At 46.3% G+C, this 12,417-nt stretch overlaps 1 protein-coding gene across 4 annotated transcripts in view; it reads left to right on the forward strand.

Moving 5' to 3' along the window:
• The window catches only part of LOC308592758 (protein EFR3 homolog A), a 57,521-nt gene that overhangs the window by 13,350 nt on the left and 31,754 nt on the right, over window positions 1-12,417 (forward strand). For 3 of the 4 annotated variants that reach the window (XM_081204501.1, XM_081204502.1, XM_081204499.1), the window contains exons 3-6: window positions 5,679-5,755; window positions 6,524-6,651; window positions 7,181-7,331; window positions 11,380-11,501. In XM_081204501.1, the coding sequence (XP_081060627.1) occupies window positions 5,679-5,755; window positions 6,524-6,651; window positions 7,181-7,331; window positions 11,380-11,501 (478 nt within the window). Of the gene's footprint in view, window positions 1-2,595; window positions 2,611-5,678; window positions 5,756-6,523; window positions 6,652-7,180; window positions 7,332-11,379; window positions 11,502-12,417 lie in introns of all 4 variants that reach the window. The other variant, XM_081204500.1, reaches the window with a different exon arrangement.

The following is a 12,417-nucleotide window of genomic DNA, read 5'->3' on the forward strand; positions in this document are numbered from 1 at the left end:
TAGATAAATAGGTACCACTCCTGCGGGAAGGTAAACAGTGTTTCTGTGCGCTGCTCTGGTTCGCCAGAAGTGGCTTAGTCATGCTGGCCACATGACCCAGAAGCTGTAGGCCGGCTCCCTCGGCCAATAAAGCGAGATGAGCACCGCAACCCCAGAGTCGGTCACGACTGGACCTAATGGTCAGGGGTCCCTTTACCTTTACCTTTAAGTGAGAGGCCATGACGGTATCCTGTTCATTCTTTAGATTAACTCTGCGTTGTGTCACAGGTCAGGAACCTCCAGCCCAAAGGCCAAATCTGACTTGGCGTGGGGGCCAGTTTAGCCCACAAGGTCACTTCCCCTAAACCACACCTGCTGGCCTTACACCTGATGGCACATGTAAGTAACATCAGCTGCAGGTTGGGCGGAGATGCAGCCAGATCAGGAACAGTTTCCCTGTGGGGATCTTGACCATGGAGCTGATCCCTGCAGAAAGCCATTTAGCCAGTCCTATGCTTGATGCTGGCAATAACATCAGAAGAGATTGCTGGATCAGGCCAGTGGCCCATTGAAACCAGAATCCTGTTCTCACAGGGACACGGGTGGCGCTGTGGGTTAAACCACAGAGCCTAGGGCTTGCCGATCAGAAGGTCGGCGGTTCGAATCCGGCGGAAAGGTAAACGGCGTTTCCGTGCGCTGCTCTGGTTTGCCAGAAGCGGCTTAGTCATGCTGGCCACATGAGCCGGAAGCTGTCATGAGTCTTCTCATGAGGTGGCCAAAGTCTTGGAGCCTCAGCTTCAGGATCTGTCCTTCCCGTGAGCACTCAGGGCTGATTTCCTTCAGAATGGAGAGGTTGGATCTTCTTGCAGTCCATGGGACTCTCCAGAGTCTCCTCCAGCACCATAATTCAAAAGCATCCATTCTTCGGCCTTCTTTATGGTCCAGCTCTCACTTCCATAATCACTACTGGGAAAACCATAGCATTTACTATACGGACCTTTGTTGGCAAGGTGATGTCTCTGCTTTTTAAGATGCTGTGGCCCCAACTCATGATTCTTGGTGGGTGTCTGAGGCCCGCAGTTCAAAAACATCCCCAAATGCCAGTATATTTTAGCCATGTTTTTTACTGGCTGTGCTATTCTGCAAGGCTACTCAGTTGTTACAACTTTTCATAGAGTCATTGTTTTGGAAGAGACCTGGGGGTTTGTCTAGTCCAACTCCCTGCTCAAAGCTAGGTCTGCAATGCAGAATGCAGAATGACCCATGGCTGCCCAGCTTCTGTTTAAATACTGCCAGCAAAGGGGGTTGGACTAGACCCTTGGGTCCATTCGAACTCTACAATTCCATGAATCTTAAGAGCCTCACACTGCCCCATATGGTCCATTCTTCTTCTGCTATATAGGTCTTAGCATTTAAAAGTCTCTCCTAATGTTCAGCTTCCCCATAGTTTTTATTCATTGGTACTCGGCTTGTTCTCTGGAGCAACAGAGAGCAACTCTGCTCCCTTCAGATACCTGAAGGTTTCTATCATGCCATCCCTTAATCTTACGTTCCTCAAGAGAGCAATTGCAGGTATCTGAAAGGTTAACGCACAGAAGCTGCTGCAGCAGCAGGCTGCTGTCTGGCCCGGAGCGCTATTTGACGCTTGTCCTGCTAGCAGCATTAAACAGCCAGCCCTCTGTACCAATGTGGGTGGCTGGGTTACAGTGTGTACATATATTTCTGCACAGAACTGTATTAGCTTTATTTCTGCAAATGTTAATGCAGTTTTTTATGGGTAGTATTTTGAGAGAGTTTGTTTCCTTTCTCCTTTAACCCTACGCTTATTCGGCTGTAAATAATAGGCTAAGCTTCTTATTAGGACAATGGAGAAATGTCCTTTCTCCTTTTGTGCGTCTCATTACAAGGTGGCCAGGCTTAGTTACATGCATGTCAGGTGCACTGACCCCGGCCGTGTGGGGCCAGGCGCTCTCTTTCATTTCCAGAGCTTGGCATTGTCGGTGCAATTGGATACGCGGCGTTCTCATGTGCAGGGTCCCTTGGCGCTTCTGTCACGTGCAGGGCTAGCTAGATAAGTGTGTGCTGCCTGTACCTGAATTTGACATTGCCGAGCCCGGGCAGGAGAGAGCCGGGAAGGTGTAGAGGGGCAGCTAAAGAAAGGTGGAACTGCAGAACTGCCAGGAGGGTACAGGATGAAGACATATGTGGCAGTTCCTGTGGCTGAGCAAGATAAGTCCTATGACTACAATCCTGAATGGGAACCAGGCCCATGCGTGTGCCTTGGTAGGTGAATTCTTCAGAGCGCCTTCTCTTCCCCTTCCCTCCCTCACCCCTGTTCCGTTATTTGGCTGAGAAGGAGCATTGCTTTCTTTTGAAAGTTTGAAAAACATCTGTATACTTAAACTGTCCTCTTTCTCTTCTTAATATCCTCAATGCATGCAGTTCAGTATTTGACCAAACCCACGGATTATTTCTAAGTTGAAAGGGGGGGGCAGTGTGAAAAGAGATGTTAACATGAGCCTCTTGTTCCACCGTGGAGTAAACTGTGCTGTTGATTTTACTGCAGATAAAATTTCAAGCTGCTTTTTCCTTGTTTCCCTACATATGTCTCCCCAGACACATATTCTCCAGGTATATAAGTCTGTTCTTACTGTGTGGACCAGTTGCTGGCATGTACCATAACTGTATACACTTAACGTTGGCGTTGCTGCCTCCTTGCATGGTAGCATAGTGGTTTTCTTGGTTTGATAGAGTGTAACCGTGTGCTGAAATCTTGGAAATTTGACCAGTTGGAAGCTAATGTTGCTTGCCCCATATTAGACCGAAGGAAGGAGTTTGCAGAGGGGGAGAGGGAAGGCAACTGCATACAGGAAAGGACAAATGTGCACTTCAAAATTAACATTTCTGAATTCTTGAGCGGGGTGTTCTAGATCAGGGAACCTCAGTCCAGAGGTGGCCCTCCTAACCTTTCTGACTGGCCCTTGGAATGCTCCCCAGTGCTTTTTCTGGGCTGGTTTGTGTCCTTGAACTCCCACAATGCCCCTCTCTTGCCAGGATGGAGAGGGGTGGGTGAGGGAGCATAGTAGAAACTTGCCTGCAGAATGGAAGTGAAACTTACATGCACTGCTGTGCCCGCTTTTGTCTCCAGCCCCGTCCATCAAGGGCATGTGGCCCCCAAAAGGTTGCCCAAAAAGGAATGTGGCCCTCAGATGGAAAATGGGTTCCCCACCCTTGTGCTAGACCCATGGAAACAGCTACGTCTCTAGTTTGTTCGGGTATACCCCACTCTTTCCCATTTCCGAAAGCAATATTCAACATAATTTACATAGTCTGCTAGTGTGCAGGAACCGAGTGCTCCATAACTTAGGGTCTGCCACAGAGAAGGCCCTGGCCTGCCTCCCTGCCAAATCAAACAGACCTTGAGCTTCTTTGATGGATTTTGCAAGCTGAACCTCTGCAGTCAGAAGTGAGCATGACTGAGCTCAGTGCAGCCTCTTCTCAAGAAACTCTGCCTTGGGTTGCAGCCGTACTGATCCTAATGAATTGGTATTCTGCAAGGACAACAAACAGAGTGTCCCTCCACATGTTCTTGGACTACAGCTCCTATCATCTCTCACCGTAATAATAAATAAATAAATAAACAAATAAATAAATAAATAAATAAATAATAATTTATTTATACCCCGCCCATCTGGCTGAGTTTTCCCAGCCACCCTGGGCGGCTTCCAATCGAGTGTTAAAAACAACACAGCATTAAATATTGAAAACGTCCCTAAACAGGGCTGCCTTCATATGTCTTTTAAAGATAAGATAGCTGCTTATTTCCTTCACATCTGAAGGGAGGGCGTTCCACAGGGCGGGCGCCACTACTGAGAAGGCCCTCTGTCTGGTTCCCTGTAACCTCACTTCTCGCAGGGAGGGAACTGCCAGAAGGCCCTCGGTGCTGGATCTCATTGTCCATGGGGGTGGAGACGCTCCTTCAGATATACTGGACCGAGGCCATTTAGGGCTTTAAAGGTCAGCACCAACACTTTGAATTGTGCTCGGAAACGTCCTGGGAGCCAATGCAGATCTCTCAGGACCGGTGTAATGTGGTCCCGGCAGCCACTCCCAGTCCCCAGTCTAGCTGCCGCATTCTGGATTAATTGCAGTTTCCAGGTCACCTTTAAAGGTAGCCCCACATAGAGAGCATTGCAGTAGTCCAAGTGGGAGATAACTAGTGTTGGCTGGGGATGATGGGAACTGTAGTCCGCCACCATCAGGAAGGCACCACGCTGGGTACCTCTACTAGATGCTGCTGCTGCAGGTCAATGTAGCTGCTATGTTTTGGGACTCTCTTTTGGAATGTGGCTGTGGCCACTTCCGTGATAAGCTCCTGCCCTTCAGAATTTACCACTGTGCCATTGGTGATCAGTTCAAAGAACGAAGAAGTTAGATATTAAAATGCTGTTACCTTGGGACTAAGCGTGTATCTTTGGCGTTCATGCAAGTCCACCCATATATTCAAGAATCTCTACAATCAGATCAAGGGATCACAGACTAGAGTCTGGCTCTGGCTCCAGGCTTTGAATGTAGCTTGCCAGGGAAAGTCCCCTTTACAGATGAGTCCTGATCAGGCTTTACGCAGATGGATTCCAACTTGGGAGAAAGGAGGGATGTGGCTATATTAACACAATTAATGATGGCAGACCTGTAGAGTTTAGTAGAGCTTACTCCCAGGTGCTGCAGCCTTAAATTCAATTCAGCTGCTTTTTCTTTGTGCAGATCTTTCCCTCGCATATTCATATAAAAAGAGGAAATGAATACCTTGCATTTTTTCTGCTGGTGAATTGGATACACTTTCTACCCATCTTTCCAAACTGAGTGTGGTTTTGGGAGCATGTGAAACCACTCCTTTGATTTCAAAGGATATCCCCAAATTTCGTGTGTGCTTCAGATCTCCTTGCTGTGCTTTGATTTTGTGTTTTTATCTTGTACTTTTATGCTGTGAACCACCCATCTACAGAGGAAGGGCAGAACGCAAATTTAATAAAAATAAATTTTAAAAATTCTGTGCACGAGCTATTAACTTCTGTATGGGGGGGGGGGTGCCGCGCGCGCGTGCACACACACGCAGACTGCTTTTTTTACAGCAAAAACTTGATAATTGAAACACGTACATATGTGTGGGCTTAAAAGTCACCACATCTATAAGCATTTTAAAAGTCCATTGTATGCCAAGCTGTATCTTGTGATCTAAAACTGACTTAAAGCTGCATAGCTCCCCCACCCCCCCAGTGGTCATGATCTGAAAACAGGCATAGGCAAACTCAGCCCTCCAGATGTTTTGGGACTACAACTCCCATCATCCCTAACTAACAGGGCCAGTGGTCAGGGATGATGGGAATTGTAGTCTCAAAACATCTGGAGGGCCGAGTTTGCCTATGCCTGATCTAGGATGACTCTGGAGAGGAGCCAGTTTTCACTGCTGCCCTTCATTTAGCTTGTGCATCCGGTTGCTGCTTTCCCCACTATTAAAACCATTGTTTAAATTCTTGAACCTACCTACACCTGTGGGACACTTTCTCACAAAAGTGCGCATGTACCTGAACCTGTGAATTGTGGGTGTGGGTGTCATTGTGAGTGGAGAGTCCATTCTGAAAAAAAGGGGCTCCACCTTCACAGAGTTTGGTTCTCATTGCGGTTCTTGTTTTTTGCAGGAGTCTGCTGCTGCTGTGCGGCCTTGCGCCCCCGTTACAAGCGCCTGGTAGATAACATATTCCCCGAAGATCCAAAAGTAAGCGAGCCCTTGCAGTCCATGTTTTAATTTGGGGTGGGGTGGGGGGAGGGGTTGTAGGGAGTTTTGAGGTTTTCGTGTTCAGGCAATTTTTTTATTTTTAGCTTTTGTTTAAAGATGTTATCTTGGTAAGGTTGGCCAGCTGGCCACTTCAGCATTGTGAAATCACCCAGGTTGTGATGCTAAGTAAGATAGCACTAGTTGTGGGTATGGATATAGCTGCACACGTCGTATGAGTTTCACACAATATACCATATTTTTCGCTCTATAAGACGCACCAGACCATAAGACGCACCTAGTTTTTGGAGGAGGAAAACAAGAAAAAAAAAGGTTCTGAATCCCAGAAGCCAGAACAGCAAGAGGGATCGCTGCACAGCTGTTCTGGCTTCTGGGATAGCTGTGCGAAGCCTCTTCAGGGCAGTAGGATGAAGGCTCCCCCTGCCCTGAAGAGGCTTTGCGCGGCTAAGCCAGAAGCCAGAACAACAAGAGGGACCGCTGCACAGCGATCCCTCTTGCTATTCTGGCTTCTGAGATAGCTGCACAGCCTGCATTCGCTCCATAAGACACACACACATTTCCCCTTACTTTTTAAGAGGGAAAAAGTGCGTCTTATAGAGCGAAAAATGCGATAGTTTAAAGTGTATGCTTTGCTGAGACTAGCCTCGTAAGTCTCATAAAATCAACTGTAGTAAATATCAGCTTGTACAATACAAACCACTTAAATTTATCTTTAAAGTTGTTTCCTTGAACTCTCTCTCACCTGTGCAGGATGGCCTTGTCAAAGGAGATATGGAGAAACTGACCTTCTATGCCGTCTCTGCTCCTGAGAAGCTTGATCGGATCGGTGCCTATTTAGCAGAGAGGCTGAGCAGAGATGTTGTCAGACACCGCTGTGGGTAAGATTTCTGCTGACACCCACTTCAAATATTGCCTCTCATTCCCCCCCCGCCCCCCCCACCAGTACTGGCCTCCTTTCCTGTGGCAAACCCCCCAACCAAGGAGGCTGTGTGATGTTTGTGTTGGGATACTGCCAGGGAGACAAAGTCCATCATGGCCCCAAGCCATCTGCCGGACGATCCATCGATCTCCCGTAGGCACGCAGTATCAGCAATTAGCGACATGAGTTTCTAGAAAATATCTTGCCACATTCCGGAGCTCATGCACACTCTATCAGCAGATAATGCACAGCAAAAGTCGCACTCAGGAGAGCATTATTTACAAGTTTTATTCAGTGTTGATCAGAACAAATAAAGACATGACTGCCTGCGTCAGTGTCTCCAGCAGAGAGAGAAAAACGAAAGCAACGACACAACAGAAACATCCTGTGAAAACAGGAAATACGCAGGCTGTGACACAAACATCCTGCTCCCTTTTAAGGTGGAACGGAAATATCCTAACAGTTTGTGCTCACCTTTCTGCATGCAGGTATGTCTTCATTGCCATGGAAGCCCTAGACCAGCTGCTCATGGCTTGCCATTCTCAAAGCATCAAGCCGTTTGTGGAGAGCTTCCTTCACATGGTGGCCAAGCTTCTGGAGTCCGGAGAGCCGAGGCTGCAAGTCCTGGGAACCAACTCGGTGAGTGAATGCTCCTTGGGTCCCCCTCTTGGTTCTCCTACTGTCTGGAGTCAGCTTAGTTGCTCTGGCATGGCCTTTGGGGAGCTGCACAGAGGATATGGCTAGGAAGAGGCAGAGATGAATGCAGTTACTTCCAAACCCCTGGTCATGTGACCAAACTGCATACCTTCTTCCCTGGTTATGATTCTGACTAGCCACATTGTCGTCCCTGAGCCTCCCCTGACTGCATACCATGAAATGGATTGTGCCCCTCTTAAAAATGAAGTGGGTGATTACCGGAGACAGAGCCTTTTCTGTGGTGGCTCCTCACTTTTGGCAGATCTCCCCTTCGAGGCCCCCTTTCTCATGTAGGCACCAGGCAAAAACATTTCTGTTTCCTGCAACTTTAAAGAACTTCTAACGTAAGCATCCTTTAATTTATAGGTGGATTGCATTCGCCCTCAGTTTTAATCTGGCTATTTGCCGTACAGTTTGTATACATGGTTGTTGTTGCTATTTTCAATGTTCCTTTTGGTTTCCTATTACTACTCTACTACCCAGGGAACATAAATCTGTGCTGAAGGTATGGGATATAAATTTAAAAATATTGGTGGGATAATGGCAGGTTCTTAAGCATAGAAGGGGGAATAAGAAACTTTAATCCACATCTGGTGGATTAAGGCAGTCCCTGATCAATGACTCCCTCGGAGACACAGGTTAGGAAGAAAGAAACCCTTCCCTCTGGCCATGGTTCTTGTGGAAGGTGTGAGTTGGCTACTTAGAAAGCCTTGCAGGAGATGTGGGTTTCCCTTTGACTAGCCTAGCACCTAGAAGACTGAGAAGAAGACCCTTTTCTTTCTGCCCATCTGATGCTCCATTAAGATTATTTGCTTGCTTGTCTGAGATTTTTCTGTGCCACCTGACAGGGCTAGAAATCCACTCTCTATATTTCTCCAGCAGATCTGTGCAAGCCTTTAAATAGAAGCTTAGCTTGCCCTTTATTTTCCAAGTGAAAGGTATTCTGTTCCCTACTGCATTAGTGATGAGCCCGGAGTGCCTTCTGCATTTGCACTCCCGACTGTCCCTCCTGTGTTACCGTTTCACGGTAACAGAATCCAGTCTCCAAAGTGTAGGAGTGTATTGCAGCAAGCTAGGAGTAGCTGAAATGGAGTCAAGAAAGTTTTGAGAGTCGGGCCTGGTCCGAGGATAGGGACAGCCAACAGGACCAATGTGAGGGTAAGGGTCTTGTGAGCCCAGTTTGGTTCAGCTCAAGTGCTGTATCAGGGATGCGCCAGGTCTGCCTTGGGTTACTTTTATGTATTTAAAATATTTACATCCTCTTTCAGTTTCAACAAAATGTACAAGGAGCTTCCAAAACAACACAAAACCCCATTTAAAATCCAATAAAACCAACATGCCAAATCAATAACACAGCAGAATAGAGCCTAAAACAGCAAAGGAGCTACAAACAAACCAGTTACATTTCAAGGCAGCTTTTAAAAAATTGACCACACTACTTATTAAAATCAGCCCTGAGCGCTCACTGGAAGGACAGATCGTGAAGCTGAGGCTCCAATACTTTGGCCACCTCATGAGAAGAGAAGACTCCCTGGAAAAGACCCTGATGTTGGGAAAGATGGAGGGCACAAGGAGAAGGGGACGACAGAGAATGAGATGGTTGGATGGTGTTCTTGAAGCTACCAGCATGAGTTTGATCAAACTGCGGGAGGCAGTGGAGGACAGAAGTGCCTGGCGTGCTCTGGTCCATGGGGTCACGAAGAGTCGGACACGACTAAACGACTAAACAACAACTTATTAAAAGCCTGGGCGCACAGAAGTGATTTGCTTCTAAACTGTGCCCAGGGAATATGTCTGAAGAGGTTACTTCATAGCTGGAGGTGCAACCACAGGAATTGCCCCATTGCTAAGTGCCTGAGCTCCAGAGGTGAGGCAACTAGAGAAGGGTCCCCCCAAAAGAGAGGAACTACTGTGTAACCTTCCAACATTTGCCCTAGCATACATTGGTACCTCGGGTTAAGAACTTAATTCATTCTGGAGGTCTGTTCTTAACCTGAAACCATTCTTTTTTTAAAAATATTTTTATTGCAGGTTTCAAACAAAGAAAAATCACCAAATATATACAATACCTTCACCAAAAAGTAACGAACAAAGAAAAACATAAGTAAACAAAAACATGAACATAAAGAAAATCATAACTGTTCATAACACATTTCTTCATAACTAACTGGACTTCCTCACATCTCCCTTCCCTGCGTTCTCAGTAATAAAGTTATAAACAGCAGTTTATTACCTTATTTCAGATCTTATTTTGTATTTCTCAATTATTATGTCTCAAACTTCAAATAATTTTTGTCAAATACTTATCAGCTTGGTTTAAACATAGTATTACTTCAAATTTCATCCTTTTCTTAAACATAGATAGATAGATAGATAGATAGATAGATAGATAGATTCTTTATTGTCATTACACTAGTGCAACATTACACAAGTGCAAGGAAATTGGATGCCATCCCTTAAAAACAGTAAAAGCAAAACAACAACAACAACCAAACAAACCACCTTCCAACCACACCCACACCCACCCCCAAAAACTCCCAGATCTCACTATCGAGTTACAGCATTCAAAAAGGCCACAGCTCTTGGATAGAAACTGTTTTTCAGTCTATTTGTCCTTGACTTGATGTTTCTATACCTCCTGCCAGAAGGCAGTAGTGCAAACAGACTGTATCCCGGGTGAGATGGATCCTGCAGGATGTTGTTTGCTTTCCTAAGGCAACGGGAACCGTACAGTTCTTCCAAAGGTGGGAGAGGGTGACCAATAATCCTTTGGGCTGTGGTTATGACCTTCTGGAGCACCTTCCTCTCTCTAGCTGTACAACTGGAGAACCAAGCACAAATACAGTATGTGAGTATGCTCTCTATGGAGCCTCGGTAGAAGGACACCAGCAGTCTCTCACTCAGATTGTTCTTTTTTAAAAGTCTGAGGAAATAAATTCTCTGCTGGGCCTTCTTCACCAGAGCAGTGGTATTTGCGCTCCAAGTCATGCCCTGATCCATAGTCACTCCCAAAAACCTGAATTCCGCCACCCTCTCCACCCGTTCCCCGTTGATATACAAGGGCTGAATGTCCGCCTTTTTTTTCCTGTAATCCACCACCAATTCCTTGGTCTTAGCCGTATTAAGAGCCAGATTGTTCTCTCCACACCAAACATCACTTAGTCTCATGTGTCTTTCAACTAAATTGCTGGTACCATGTTATTTTCACTTAACCTGAAACCGTTCTTAACCTGAAGCACCACTTTAGCTAATAGGGCCTCTTGCTGAAGGAGCACGATTTCTGTTCTCATCCTGAAGCAAAGTTCTTAACCCAAGGTACTATTTCTGGGTTAGCAGAGTCTGTAACCTGAAGCGCATGTAACCTGAAGCCTATGTAACCCAAGGTACCACTGTACTAGATTCAGCAGCAGCAGCAGCAGCAGCAGGCTATCAAGTTACTAACCTGGTGGTTTTTTAGAAAGTGAAGCTTGCAAGACACACTCCCTGTTGCATACTATTTACCAGGCCCTGGAGCGTTTCTAGAGAGTTGTCCTGATGTGGTAAAAATACCAGGTCTTGGCACATTGGAAGAAAGGTTTGCCAGAGGGAAAAGACCTGGGGATTTTTAAAGACCAGCGGCTGCCTTCCTCTGGGGGATTGAGATCTGTGCCTTTTGCTGCCAGTGCCCTGAAAGTTTGGGATGTGTGAAGAGAAGATTGCCTTCCTGAGAAGCCTTGCACCCGACCTTTTTCCCCACCAAAGAAAGGGATGATGATGATAGTGTAGGGATAGCAAGTCAGAAATGCTTAAAAGAAAGATGGATGAATAACAGAAATGATTTTGCTGTGTTTCCACCCACTGCATGCAATGAGCTACCGTATGAATGGTGCTGCTTTCTGGATAATTTCAACTGTAGTCGGGGATTGGAGCATTTTGAGGCTGGGTGATGCCAACTTTCTGATTGCTTTGAAGCTGTACGGAATCCTCTCCGTTTCTCCTTCCTCTTCTGCAGTTTGTCAAATTTGCAAACATTGAGGAGGACACGCCTTCCTATCACCGCCGCTATGACTTCTTTGTGTCTCGCTTCAGTGGCATGTGTCACTCCTGCCACAGTGACCCGGAAATACGGGACGAGTAAGTAACAATATGCGGCGAAGGGATGGGAGCACTTTCTGGTATCTGCTCTCTAAATTACCAGGCTACTGAGAATCTCTGCGATGGCAAAGCCCTCCATTCGTGCTCTGCCAAGCACCGTCAATGGAGTTTAATTCATGTGCCCTTTTCAGAGAGTATTGAGTCTTTCTGCTGAGGCTTGCCGGGGAAGCCTCTGCCAAACCAAAAAGCTCTTGTAGCTTAAACCAAGTATCCAAGAGTCCATGAAGCTCAATACCCAAATGATAGCCATCTGAGATGGGCTGTTACCCTAGGGATGGGGGCAAACATAAGTAAATAATAACCTGAGCCACTTTGCTCTGGAAAATGTATTCATCATGTTTTTATCTCTTTGAGCATTGAACTGTTGGAGAGAACATTCTGCCAGTTGGAAGCAAAAGGGGATGTTGAGAGTGCTGGTGGACCGGGTTGTTGTTTTTTTGTAAGAACGAATGCTGTTTGATTGTTTAAATGTATATTCATAAATCAGCACTTTAAAGAAACACAGAAGGTGGCTGGGGCACTAGAAGCAGGACAGGAAGGATAAAACTGACCTAGAAAACTGCTTTCCTTGCGGGGGCAGGTATGCCCATCATTCGTTGAATGAGGTTAGGGTGAAACTGGGCAAAAGAAAAGAAAAAGTCCTGCTGGCCCCTGCCTTTATATGCTTGAGTCTGGACCTGGATGTCCTCTTCGTGTGTCTTCATCAAATATACATGCCTGCGTAGAGATATTTGCTCCCTGGTCTCAGTAATCAGATTGGCTAGCCCTGCTGCCTTTGGGCTTAAGCTCTGGGCTTTCCATCTTCCACAGAACTGTAGAGTTGGAAGGGATGCCCAAGGTTCCCCTACTCAAACCCCCTGCAGTGCAGGGATCACATCTAAAATGCAGGGATCCT

Source organism: Podarcis bocagei (assembly GCF_964188305.1).
Source record: "Podarcis bocagei genome assembly, chromosome: 8".
NCBI classification, from domain to species: domain Eukaryota; kingdom Metazoa; phylum Chordata; class Lepidosauria; order Squamata; family Lacertidae; genus Podarcis; species Podarcis bocagei.